The sequence below is a fragment of the Lepidochelys kempii genome, chromosome 2, assembly GCF_965140285.1.
Source record: "Lepidochelys kempii isolate rLepKem1 chromosome 2, rLepKem1.hap1, whole genome shotgun sequence".
NCBI classification, from domain to species: domain Eukaryota; kingdom Metazoa; phylum Chordata; order Testudines; family Cheloniidae; genus Lepidochelys; species Lepidochelys kempii.
The window spans coordinates 113276163-113290553 of NC_136381.1; the positions used below are offsets into that span (position 1 = coordinate 113276163).

Sequence of the window (14391 nt, forward strand, 5' to 3'; positions counted from 1 at the left end):
TGTTCATATTTAACTCTGCTCATCATGGCCAGTATAAATGCATAAAAAGCCACTCACACTTTTACACTTTAGAATTACTGGACATATTCTGGGAATCAAACTACAAGTGCATAATACTGGCCTAATTCATTAGACGTGCAATGATGGGAGGAGCAAAGGGTCCCTGAGCCATCTTGCTGGTACAGGGCAGGAATGTTTAGAGAGGCCAGTTCTGGAAAATGGGAAAAGGAAAGATGCATTCTGGGATGTGCCTAAATTAGGCTACACACCAGAGCTTCATGAGACCCTATCTAGTGCCTGGCACTGACTGCAATATATATATGCTGGGTCAGGCTCCTAGCCCTCACATCCACAAGCCAGCATATCAAGTCCCTTTGGGGATGGTGAATATTGTTGAGAGCTTTAGTTAATCCCCCCGTCTATAGCTTAGGAAAGTAAATGCACTAGGGTGAGGAGCGTATCCTGTCCTGCTGCTGCATGGGTAAGTTTCAGGGAGGGGAAAAGAGATTTTTTTTTTTTTTTTTTTACTTGTGAGCCCTATTTTCCCCACATCAGCTGTGCGCTTAAATACAGCAAACTCTCACAACATCCATCCTTGTTTCTCTGCCTTTTAGTAATCTTTGCAATTTAAAAACAGATTGTAAAGTAGCATCAGGAAGATAAGAAATGATAAGTTTGAAAACATGACATAAATCCTGTTTGAATTGTTTTAATTTCAGCTGATGGAGAACAAACAATGTTTCTACAGAAAAAATTTATGGTACAAAAATTAAGCAAACTGACAATGTCTCCATGTTGGAAATTATTCCCCCCCTCCAACCCCCCTCCACACACACTTTGCTTGTACTATATTGGATATGTCTCCTAATCCAGCAAATTTCAAGGCAATTGTGCCTCAATAGTTGTGCAGGAGACATTGTTAATGAGTTCTTAGGGCCTCCGTATGACAGGGATCACTGACATTATAGTCCATAGGTGCCCCAAAGAAGCTTTCTAATATGTGGACCATGGACATAATAGACCACAGTGGCATTTCCAGAACCAGTTTAGCTTGTCAATATGTATTTGGGGACTCTATAATATGTAAATTCTGACTGTAAAAAACTCTAAAGCACAAAGGTCTGCTTAGCAACATTTTAATCTGTGGATTCTTGACTCACCAGACAGCAGTATCTCCAGGTCACAACCTATACACTCCTTTGTGCATAACTCACTGCAACATAATATGGATTTGAACTGATCTTTGCTGGACTCAAGCAAGTCCCTCTTCAAAAATCCTGGTTCTCAATTATTGCACCTTTGCATTCAAAAAGTCCAGTCTTGCAATTACTGCACATTTGCATTTTTAGACATTTTAAACTGAATAACTTTAAAATATCTTTACTTTTGTTCTTCAATTTCTTTTGTGATTAGGTGAAACAGAAATCATTCTCAGCTGCCAAAGTCTCCCAAGACATATTCAAAAGTTGCAGCCATTTTAATATTTATGCCCTATATCCATAGTGCCCAAATCCATTAGACTAATGGCCTAAAAAATGTCAGGCAAAAGACGACTAAGGGCAAAATCCTTCCCTTAAGTATCGTGGCTCTCTGCTGGGTGGTGGTGGAAATGGAGTGGCATCTGCTGAACTATGGCACTATAATAATCATTACTCCACTATAGGGCAGGACAGCTCAGAACAGGCAGTGCCAGGAGGAAAATATGTGAAGTGTAATTTACTGCTTCCCCAAAATGTCCAAGCTAATGTGTGTGTTGCACACTGTAGCATGTGTGCTGAGGGACGGGTGATATGGCCATATCCCTGAACTGTTGGATCACAACCCTTGAGGCCAGCAGGCATTGTACTTGAGCCCCTCTCATAGTAGTGTTGGATTAGAACATTGCCCTGATGCTGGACTGATGCACTGGGAGTGGCTCCCTGAACCTTCTTCTCCTCTAATACACCCATGCAAGACAGGGCAGGATTTGGACATAAAGCTCTTTTTAAGTCATAAGAGTGCTTAAAAAGGCATCAGATGTCCATGCGATGTACCATTTACACATCCTTTTTTCTGAGCTGATTCCTTGTACGTTAAATGTTGCCTCAATGTTCCTGCAATCTCAACTACAGTCAGTGAACAAAGGAGTGCGCCTAGCAGTGTGAGCTACTTCTTTTGGACTTTTCAGAAAGCCAATATCAGGCCTTACATTTCATTAGAATCCTACTAAAGACCCAGAAAATAAGACATTGCAGGCAATTCTTATTTTTAATCTAGTCAGATGGGGTGTGCATGTGTGGTTGTTCTTTATATTGTTTTAGTGCCTACAATACGCTAGGTGCTTTCCAAACACAAAGACTCTGTCAGACACATCTCCCCCTACTGTAAAGTGAGGCCAAAAACAGAGATGGGGAAGGGGAAGAGAGACAGGACCAAAGGCTTTTTTCTTCCCCTCTCCTTGTCCTTGCTGTGGCCAAGGGGCTGTGAAAGGAATAAAGTTGTAGAGACCCATCCCTCTCACAACAGCCAGAAAACTCTGGAGTGGAACAAGAGAATGAAAGAGCCTCTTTTTTCCCAGGAGCTAAACAGAGGAGGAGCCTTAAATCATACTCCTACTAGCTACAGATGGATACAAAAGATGGAGCCCCCAAATATATTCCATTCTCCTCTCACCCTCCACCCCAGCCCACCCAGAATCTGGTAAAAATCACAGCACCCTCCCACTTCCAAACTTATGGTGCTGGCATGAAGACTGGGCTTCTTAGACATCACATACTATAATACTGCCTTTAACCCTGACCTGTGTCTGCCTTTAACCCTGACCTGTGTCTGCCTTTAACCCTGACCGCCCTCATCTTTCATATCAGTCTCTCTCTAGTAGGTTAATCCAGTTAGCAGGCGTTCAGTGAGTTTTGCAAGACCTTGTCTGGCAGATTTCATAGACAAGAAGCTAAATTTTCTTTTGCTTAACTTCATCCAATTACTCCTGGAAATCCTGACAGATCCTTAGCAAGATATCACCATGTACATTTATACTATGCTCCTGAAATTATGCTTTGATTACTAAGTGGGGTGGATAAGAAGGCCACAGCACGAAGGCACGTTCTTCTATGCTCTCTGACTACAAATGAGACGTGCTGATGTAACAAATCATAGGTATCTATTACAAGGCACTGAAATAGAGCAAGAAATAAAATGTTATTGCTATAAAAATTAAAATGATGTGGAATATTTGCCTCCCTCTCTGATCAAACAGCAGAACACAACAGTATTAAACATCCAACAGTATATTTAAAAAGTTAGGGTTTTGCAATGTTTTGCCAGTCAAGCAGGAACTCATAACAGCTGTACCCTCCTGATGCTTTTTCGCCTTGCAGGTACTAAGTACCAGCACTTACTACTTCCAACTCTAGACAAAAGGCAAATCATTTTGCCTGAACAAGAAAACAAAAAGATGCAAAAACACATGAGATTAAAAGAAATAGAATGTGAATGAAAAAGACAAAGGAGAAAGAAAGAAAACTGAACCATTTATTTGAAGACTGGGTTGGATCTACCCTTCTGATTTCTTTTCTACCTTCCCAATGTCCCCGTGTTCTGCTCCTTACTCAGATTTGTGCCATGGCATTATTAGTAGTAAACAGTAATAATACCTGATTTAAGGTATGCTGCTCCACAGATCACATTTTCCATTAATGAATCAGAAGCTTTATTTTACATAAGAAACAGTCAACCATGCAAAACATCCTGCTATGGAGACTCCACTAAGGAGAGGCAAATAAGTAAAGGGACAATACTTGAAATACAATGAAAAAGGAGAGAGGAGAAAACTAACTACTTAGCATATCTGTGGCTGAGGTATAAACATAGGTCAAATAAAATTAAGGGGGCAAAGTATGAGACATATATAAGAATAAGGAACAACATGCTTGTTCAGACCAATGGTCCATCCAGTTGGTATCTCTCTCTCTCTCTCTCTTACAGTGGCCAGCATCAGATGCTTTGGAAGAAAGTGCAATAATCTCTAGTGGATAATTATGGAATAACCTGTCCCCAGGGAAAGTTTCTTCCTCAATCTTATCATTTAGTTGTTGGGCATGGCTCTGAAGCATAAGAATTCACAGTACAGTCCTTATAAAAATAATTTAAAATTCTAACTATAGAAGCTCTCATTATCCAAATAAACATCTAATCTCTTTAAAAATCTCACTAAGGCCTTGTCTTCACTGATAATCTTGTGGTAATGAGTATCATGGGTTAATTCTACATTATGTACAAAAATATTTTCTTTTAATTCTTTCATGACATGTCCCCAAGTTTTTGCAGCAAGAGAAGAGTTAAATAGAAGCACTAGCTTTACCATCTCTATACTATTCATTATTTTGCACACCTTTATCATGTCTCTTTTTACTCACCATCTCCCTTCATGTGGAAGTATTTCAGTGCCTTTAATCATTTTGATCACTTTTCTTTGAACTCCCTCTATTTCTGCTCTATTTTGGGACAGAATGACCAGAACTCAACAAAGCATTCAAGGTGATGACAACCACTGATTTATAGACTGACATTTCACTAATTTCAACTTTATTTGCTATCCCAGTCTTTATACTTCCTAACATTTTGTTTGCTTTTTGGACTACCGCCACCACCAAAGTTTTAATGACGAGCCTTCGGTGTTGCCCAGGCCTCTCTCTTTGACAGGCTTAAATAACAATATTTTCCAATTTGATCTTCATCATGGGACAGGAAGCCATGTCACCTCCAAAGATGGCACCTAAGCTTAGAAGACAGCAGAGTCCACAGAGAGAAGCAAGACTGGAGCAGGCCACTTGGCTGCTCCCTAAAGACACTGAAACTGGAAGGTGATGGCAGACTAGTGGGTCTTTCCTCTAATAACATTCTCTGCAGTACACCTCTGCATCAGTAGGGTCTAACGAGAATGAGACAGGCTGATCAAAATGTCACAAACACAAAACATGTTTTAAAAAAATAACACGTCCACCAATTTTTTCCTTTCCCACCCCCACTTCTTGTGTTTTCTTTTTTCACAATTGTGGGCAATAACCCCAAAGTATTCTTTTCTCTCCTCCCTCCTAGTTTTAAAACTGCAAACAATTATATGAACAGACTGTTCTATAACAGGGAAGCCTGCTGCACTTTCTCCTCCAGGTTACCACTAACTTTCATTGGAGAAAAAGGAAATTACTCAGACTCCTGGGGGCAGGGGACAAAGAACTGGAATGCTGGTCTTTGGGCCTCGCTTTGGGAAGCGGTGACTTTTTTGCTCTGTTATCTAGTTTCCCCAATAGGGTTCCCCACTTGTCATCTGTGGTTTCCTCAAAGACCTCAGTCGATACTGGGAGTTCTATAGGGCCTTAAATCACGTCTAAATCATTGCCAGGACTCTCTATAATAAGCCCAATGCTCTCCTGAGTAATGTTCTGCACAGACATGCCAGTGAACCTCTCATGGTTAGCCAAGGCTTGCAAAGATCTTTGATTGTGTACAACCATTTTATTTTGGGGCCAGAGATTTCTGTCACAAGCAGTTTAGCGGAATATGAATGATTCATTACAGTGCTGTACAAGTGTAGTTAACTACTTGCCTCAGGCAGAGAAATTAAGTTTTGGGTAAGGAAGTTCTTTTGACCTTATTTCAGCTCCTAAAGATTGAAGGTGGGATTTTCTCCCTTTTTCTTTCAACTAGCAAGTCTGCAGTTAAAACTGTTTCAATTTCCAATGTTTAAGGAAAGCATCACGTAAATCATCAGCCTTCTACTGTATTCCTTTGAATTTGCAATCCTTAAATAGGTACCACAAAGTTACCAGTGTGTTATGTTGCACACAATCCCGCCTGATCCTTTGTCCCTATGCAAGGGCCAGCCCCAACAGCAATCCCTGTGCTCCATCAGCAGGACAGCTCTCTTTGTGTGCAAGACACTCTAAAGTGAATGAAGGGATGGGATCCTAGCTAGGTGCTACATTCTGGCAAGCAGAATTAACCAGACGTGCAGAAGGGACCCAGAGTGATGGCGGTTACACCAAATAATATCACACACTGTGCTTGCGGGAGCTCTCAGAACTCCCCTTGGGGTAGTGCAACCCCACAATACTTCCAGAACAGGGTTGTGTATAAAAGGTACATAATCTAGGCTATGGATGTTTCTTTCATTTAGGATGCATCCACACTAGGAAAAAAGGTGTGTTTTTACTGCGCGTTAGCTAACATGGTAACTAGCACTGGTAAAAACCCTCATAATGACAAGATTGTTCGTAGCTTTCTCCCATGTGAGCAGGTCGAGGTAAAGGCTATGGGTATGTCTAGACTGCAACCATAGGGTGTGAATACGAATCAAGTACACATACCTGATCTAGCTGTTGTTTAGCTAGCTCAAGCTCCGGAACAGTGAATCCATGGCAGCGTGCGGGCCCATGTGGGCTAGCTGTGTGAATAATTACCCAGGGTTCCAGGCTGGTTTGTATAGCCCGCCCTGAAGCGCATGCTGATGCGGCTTCACTGCTGTGGGTCCCTGCGGTAGTTAGATTAAAGAGAACATGGGTATGTCTGCTTGAGCTGTGATTGCACCCTGCAACTACAGTGTTGATATACCCCATGGGGGAACCTAGTGTTTACCTCAAATTGCTAACCCGTGTGAAAACAAAAAACTTCATTAAGATTTTACCGTGCATTAGTTAACCTGTGGTAAGAACACACCTTTTTGCCTAAATAAAAACCAACCAAAAATCTCCTGTCTCCATACTTGCCTCTCCAACTACCACTTCATTGCCTCCGAGATCCTCAAGCATGCAGTCTACTCAGCCACAGTGCTGCCAGGATCACTCTCAGCAGCTACTGAAATCAAGGTGATTTGAAGGTACTCAGCATGTCCCAGGATATGCTTATCACCTCAACTTCCAGAGCACTTGGATCTGCTGTAATCCAATTCCATCCCTTCTCTACCTCCTGCAAATGTCCTCTTACCAAGTATCTTCCTGGTTAAGTACTGGGCATATTCTCATTCTCTGATCTTTCTGCCATTTTCAAAACACCGTCTCTCCACCTCTGCTCTCTTCCTGGGGCTTTTGAGACTCTCTTCTCTCCTGGTTCTCCTGCCCCCCATCCTTCTTCAGCTCCCTACTGGCATTCTTCAGGGTTCTGTCCTCACTCCTTTCCTCTTTTCTTTTGACTCTATTACTAGGTGACCTCATCTGCTCTCATGGCTTCAGTTATCATCTCTAAGATGACGACTTATACCTGTCCCTCCTCGACCTCTTCCTGTCTGTTCAGTCTTGCATGTCTGACTGCCTCCGGGACATTCCATCCTGTATGTCCAGATGCCAACTCAAACTTCAGCAGATGAAAACTAAACTCATTTTTCCTCACAAACAGTTCTGTGCCCCTTCCATTTCCATCACCATCCTCTCTGTCACCCAGATAGGCAGCCTAAGTGTTTTACACTCCTCTCTCTCTTTTTCAGAACTTTTTAATTCTCAGGTTTCAGAGTAGCAGCCGTGTTAGTCTGTATCCGCAAAAAGAAAAGGAGTACTTGTGGCACCTTAGAGACTAACAAATTTATCTTTTAAACATAGGGAAATAGTTTTACTTTGTGTAATGACATATCCAATCCCAGTCTTTATTCAAGCCTAAATTAATTGTATCCAGTTTACAAATTAATTCCAATTCAGCAGTCTTTTGTTGGAGTCTTTTTGAAGTTTTGTTGTTGAAAAATTGTGACTTTTAGGTCTGTAATCAAGTGACCAGAGAGATTGAAGTGTTCTTCGACTGGTTTTTGAATGTTAGAATTCTTGATGTCTGATTTGTGTCCATTTATTCTTTACGTAGAGACTGTCCTGTTTGGCCAATGTACACGGCAGAGGGGCATTGTTGGCACATCATGGCATACATCACATTGGTAGATGTGCAGGTGAACGAGCCTCTGATCGTGTAGCTGATGTGTTTAGGCCCTATGATGGTGTCCCCTGAATAGATATGTGGACACAGCTGGCAACAGGCTTTGTTGCAAGGATAGGTTCCTGGGTTAGTGTTTTTGTTGTGAGGTGTGTGGTTGCTGGTGAGTATTTGCTTCAGGTTGGGGGGCTGTCTGTAAGCAAGGACTGGCCTGTCTCCCAAGATCCGTGAGAGTGATGGGTCATTCTTCAGGATAGGTTGTAGATCCTTGATGAAAACCTCTCCAGCACATTACCAAGGATCTACAACCTATCCTGAAGGACGACCCATCACTCTCACAGATCTTATCACTACAAAAGGTCCCCGTCCCCCTCCCCCCCCCGCTGGCAATAGCTCACCTTACCTGACCATACACACCGTAACAAGAGTGATAACACCCATTGTTTCATGTTCTCTGTGTATATAAAATCTCCCCAGTGTATTTTCCACTGCATGCATCCGATGAAGTGAGCTGTAGCTCACGAAAGCTTATGCTCAAATAAATTTGTTAGTCTCTAAGGTGCCACAAGTCCTCCTTTTCTTAATTCTCAGACTACGACCAGCTCCAGATTCATTATCTACTCTCCATGCTACTGCTAAAACCTCTCTTCATTTTCCACCTTGAGTACTGCAACCTCTTCCTCTTTGGACTTTTTACTTCCCACTTCCTCAGTCCATCCAAAATGCAGCTGCTAAAATGAATTCCTCTGTCATGGGTCTGACCATGCCCATCTATGTGCTCCTAAGTTCCTTCATGGACTTCTCACTTTCTGCATTAAGCTCAGCCAACATAGCTGGAAATACAGTTTCATTACTTCCTACCATTGCATAAGAAACTGATGGCACCCGTAGCAAGAAAAGAGTTAATAGTTGTAAATCAAACTCTATCCTTTTAAAATTATTATGGTCAAAGACCACTTAAATGAGGAAGAATGAATTATAATACCACTGTACCATGAGGTAAAATCAGATTTCTGAGATGTCCCAAAGGTCTGTAAGGTGAAAGCCTGTCTTTCTTGTGCTTTTGTATTTCTGGGGTTACTGGGTTATCTCATAACTAGTGCACTATTGTTATTAGTCTATATCCCACTGAAAATTAGAGACTGAACAGACTAACATAAAAAGGAAGAGAGATTACAGTACTATGCATCTGAGAATCTGCTAAAGGGTACGTGCAACTGAGGTTATACACATAAGCACACATGTTTGTTAAAAGAAAGAGCAACTACGATCTCTTCTTACTGTGCTTGCAGTTATACATACAATGCTGTGGAGACCGAAAAAGGATGTTGATGTAATCCATTTACACATCAATTCAATTAAACTGGCAATGCATATTTTTAAAAAGTGGCTTAGTCTGTTTTTAGGGATAAATAAATCATGCCAATACTGTAAAGTACTTGCGACTGCTTTGCAAATCTCTCAATTTGATTTTCCTGGGGTTTGCTGTCACCAGCAATATGTAGGTGTGGGGAAAAAGCACTTATAATAAGGTATACAGCATGGTCTGATTTCTTCTCTCCATTGCACCGGTGTAACCAATAAGGGAGTTTAACCCAATGTGTATTTCCAGGATTCCAAGGCTATCTCCATACTCTACAGCGAAAGGAATTCCATTCGGCTTCACTTGCAATTTAATCAAAGGCAACTATAATTACACTGCCAAGGCTCTAATTTTGAAGGGACATTAGCAAAACCATAGTTACTTCATTAAGCCGCAGACCTGTGGCTGACAAAGGACTAGCAGATCCCAAATAATATTTTTCCTCTTCTGCTGAGAGCAAACTAAGCAGGCTTTTGTTAATTCCAGACCCTGCCTCAGTGTCAAAAGCTGTGAAATAAAGTGGCAAGCACCACAAACAGCGAGCAGCCCAGAGTGTTATTACATTTTCATAGTCACATTTGCAGTCAAAAACCTCTCTCTGACCTTCAGGAAATGAGCTCTGCCTACTATATCCGTTTTAACTAGCTCTAACTCTAGAACCTTCAAATCTGAAGTAAAATGTAAAGCAACACAACAAAACAAACTCATATTAAACAAGGACGTGGGGTACCATCTGTGAGGATATTTCTGCATGGATGGTTTTATGCCTCTTCTAGTTCTCTCCTTCTCCTAGTTGCTGACTCTAGCAATATCCAAACAATCTGTCATCACTCTGTTTATACATTGCTTTTACAGAACATAAAAAGCATATACTTACCAGTACAAACACTTGTGATTTTATTGTCACTCTCCTGGAATACCTTTCGAGGTTTTGCTCAACCCCAAAAGGAGTGGGGGAGGATGTGGTAGCAGTTGTCTGCTGAAGGACACTATATTAATTCCAATATAACCACAAACACCCCCCAGTGATTTGTTGCTGACAGCATGGTGAAATATCACACAAGATTGATTCCACGTAACACACTCTTCCAAATACCAATAATTAAGTCAGGCAAACTCTACTGCTGCACAGTGAAGAAAAAGTTGATGCACCAAGGCAGAAACACCGGTCTAATAAATTCATAGCAACAATGGTGAAACCAATGAATATATGCACTAATTTCTATGGCAACTAGAGAGTGTTATCCCCATTAGCTGCTAACACGAGGTTATTAAGATAACTGTCCTCCTGGCTTCTCTCTGGTCACTACCCTGAATACTTGCTCATTACATTCATTCGGTGCCTCCTGTTCTATTTTCCTGCAGTCCATTAAGTAGCAAGCTAAGCATCAAGCATCTGACAGTAGTGCATGCATACCCTACAAGCAAACATACTTTTCTGTCCCCCTCACACACAAAAATCGCAGCACTCACCGTCACGGGCTTCCTCCCCGCGACTGCAGTTGCTGCATATATGTTTGATCTCCTTGCCTATGTGACAGTGTATCACAAAAGATACATTGTTGTTGTTGGTAGCAGGCTCCTTCAGTGGCTTCATCCTCACTAGACAGAAAGCTTTTTTTTTAGGTTTCTCCCCATTCATGGCTGGAACAGAGCCCTCCCTGCAGCCCGAAGAAGAAAAAGCAAGCATCCCAAGCTGCCTGATGTGTGTGGAATCCGCCATCCATTCACTCTCGCCTTAGCATTTATCTGCCACCCCCTCCCCTCTCCAAGAATTAAGGAGAAGGGGGAAGGAAAGCGGGGGGGGGGCAGGGAGGGGGAGAGAAAGAGAGCGAGAGCAGGGAAGGAGTGGGAGGAGTTATTGTTTCATGGTCTCTGTGTATATAATGTCTTCTGCAGTTTCCACAGTATGCATCCGATGAAGTGAGCTGTAGCTCACGAAAGCTTATGCTCAAATAAATTGGTTAGTCTCTAAGGTGCCACAAGTCCTCCTTTTCTTTTTGCGAATACAGACTAACACGGCTGTTACTCTGAAACCAGAGTAGGGAAAAGCACTGCCTGAGCCTTGGTGGCCTCTGTGACCCAGCTGCCTTAACCAATCCAAATGATCTTCGCTGGAGGATGCTCTCAGCATGTCACTCCTCTCTCCACACCTGTGATACTTCTCAGCCATGGATTCTAAACAGCTTCATCAGCAAATCAGAACTTAATTATTTTCAGCTACCTTTGCTTGCTGCATGCTTCCCATGAGTGCAGAGCTGCCCCCATGCTCTCCCAACGCCTCCTCCCTTTCCCTCACCTCCTCCTCTGGCGAACAAATGTGAGAATTACCATGCAGAGTACCAGTGTTGTTGGAAACCTTTGGTACTGTGCATGCAGGGACAGTCAACGCTGTGTTCCTTCTGCAGAACAAGCTGCAATTCTCTACCCCACTGAACACAACAACATTGCCTGTTCTCAGGCAACACGACAGCCTATTCGGTTATAATTAATATTTTACACACAAAGGAAAATCATCCAGGATATTGATATAGGCTGGCTCCCCCTCTACTGCTCCTCTGCAGACTCACTTGGCTATTTGAGAACTAAAGACAATTGGGCTATATGCACCTATCACAGCCAGTTTTGGTCTTTTCTTTTTTTTTTTTTTTTTTAAATAGTCCTTTCACTCTGGCTTTTCCAAATTCTGGTTGGCTCTTTTAAAGTACAGAGGCATCTGTCTGGTGGTTCTCAATGACAGCCATTGATACTAGCTGGCAGTGACTGGTGACATCAACGCAGGCTTCTCTGGAATGGAATCACTCTTCCTAGACCAACCCTGGCTATGGCTCACCAAGGAGGAGTGCAGACACGGAAAGTCTGTTTGGCCTACTCATCGCAGGACGAATACCCTCTCTTTGTTTCTTCACCCCCTTTCCTAAAGTGCAGCTGCTCTGAAGAGCTACAATACCATCTCTGGATACTGGTAGTCAGGGCAGTGGCTTTTCAAAGGCCCTCACAAAGCTCCTGGCTCATAGGGGAATATTCATCTAATGTCCTATGATCTGTCATCCCCTTTGCCGATGACAGCCCCATAGGAAAAGACCACATTGCCTCGATTCACAGTTCTGTAAAGATACCAAGCAGCTTCAAATGGTCTGACCCTCTGCTGAAGCAGTGCTTTAGGGAAGGACCTAGAACACTGAACAGAGATATCCTAGCGGGGGGGTTGGAGGGGAGAGGGAAGGAGGGAGGGAAGCGAGGGAGACTTTGATCCTGCAGTGCCTGGGGAAAGAAGTATAGGAGAACAGGGGAGGGGAGAGATGAGAAAAAAAAAAAACTCATGGAGAGGGAGCGCTGTTCCTTAAAATCTGTAGCTGGAAAGAGGTTGGGTGGGTTCCAGGTTGAAGCTCTACAATGTAGCGGAGACAGAGAGTAATTTTCGGGATAGTGCTGGTACCTTTATTTTTATTAAGTTCCCTGTTCAGTGATAGAAGAAAGTGACTCACTCTGCAATTCTTTGCCATTGTCACACGACATTTTAATACACTCCATAGGCTTAACGAGACTGACCCTAACCCCTATCAGGTTTTCATTCCATTCTTACCCACAACCATCATTGAAACCAAGGGGAGTTTTGCCTGACCAAGGAGGAAAACTGAGGCAGACTTCAGGATTTTGCCTGATGTTTTTAAATTAATATTTTCTGTCCCTCTTCATGATTTTTCAAAATAAATGAATAAATAAAAATACACGTGATGAACTTCTGCCCTGCTTACCATGCATCGTTCTGACGCAGGTGTCACTTCTCCCCTGGCAGCACTGGGAACTGAACCTTGAGAGGTCTTTTATGGCAAAAATTGCAATGCTTCATTTTTCTTGGCATGGTTCACAGTCAGATTAGATACTGTTAGAGCCCACTACTGTAACATGGGCTGAAAAAGGCTCTCAGTAGAAAAATGCCATTTACTCAGCCATGCAACACAGCCTATACATCACCCTGCGGGTGTGTTTGTGTCAAATGGAGTCAGTCACTTCAGGTTAGCTACTTCACTAGCATCACACAGGGCTTGATCCTGCATTGGTTGCTCATCCAAAATTCCCCATTGACTTTAGTGGGAGTTTTGGGGGCACAAGAAATGCAGGATTAGAGTCTCAATAGCAAGCAAACAGATAGATGTGATAATATATGTGCATCCCATTTATAAGGGTGAATGCATTTTAAAAAGTACCCTCTTTAACCGAGTTTCAATCACTCAGCAAAAATGTACGTTAAATTAAAAATTCCAAAGAAAACAGCTGAAAATTAGTTGCGTCTTCATTCATTGGCCAAAACAGGAGCTCAGGGCCTGAGGATTTCCTCTACCACCATCTTGCTAACTCCTCATATTGGGTTAAACACGGTTATGAGTCAAAAAGTAGTTCTGCAAACATTAGGGGTAGCTACAAGCTACGTCATGAACTTCCCAAAGTTCAGGGCTGCCCACAGTTGGAGTTTTACATTGCCACAATGGAGAAGTAGGTCAAGAGAGGCAAAGTAACTCCAGATGTGAGCTTTCCCAAAGCGTAGGGGGTTTCAGATCTAGCCCTCTGGTTTGGGTCTAACTTCTGCTCCCTGCTGACCAATATAGGCTGATATCTGCTCCCTGCTGACCAATCCTGGAGTGCTGCACAAGGCTTGAGTAAACAGGCCTTGCACAGTAGATCACTGAGGGAGACTGAAGGAGCAGACTACTAGTATAGCTGCTGCTAGATGGGGGCAAATGGTTTTGTGGGTAAGGCACTGGGCTAGGACTCAGAAGAATGTAGCTCAATTCCTGAATCTACCACAGGCTTCTTGTGTGACCTCAGATAAGTCACTTAAGATCGCTCTGTCTCTCAGTTCTCTGTCTATAGAATGGGGATGAGAATATTTCTCTAGTTCACACAAGTGTCATGAGAAAAAAAAATGAATGGACGTCTAAGAAGTGTTCAGAAAAAAAATGCAGAGATAGGGGCCATATAAACAGACGGGTAGTAGGAGGGGTGGGTAGCAAGTGCAGCCTTGGATGCTGACTAGTATATCTATTTAGTTACACCCATGGTCATGCCTACACCCCTCTGTTGGTTTACCCATCATCATAACTCCATGACCCTCCGCACTGCTGTGGAGGGTGCTACCA

At 42.6% G+C, this 14391-nt stretch overlaps 1 protein-coding gene across 8 annotated transcripts in view; it reads right to left on the reverse strand.

Annotated features, from left to right (window-relative positions):
- PHACTR1 (phosphatase and actin regulator 1) overlaps positions 1-14391 on the reverse strand; it is a 459703-nt gene that overhangs the window by 224832 nt on the left and 220480 nt on the right. Inside the window, exons 1-2 of one of the 8 annotated variants that reach the window (XM_073332017.2) lie at positions 10724-10787; positions 10128-10226 (exon numbers count right to left, since the gene is read on the reverse strand). The exons of 6 other annotated variants lie outside the window; for them this stretch is intronic. Coding sequence is in view for 1 of the 2 variants with exons in the window: in XM_073332015.1 (XP_073188116.1) it covers positions 10724-10973 (250 nt within the window). In the remaining variant the exon portion in view is untranslated. Of the gene's footprint in view, positions 1-10127; positions 10227-10723; positions 11009-14391 lie in introns of those variants that run through there. One more of the 8 variants, XM_073332015.1, reaches the window with a different exon arrangement.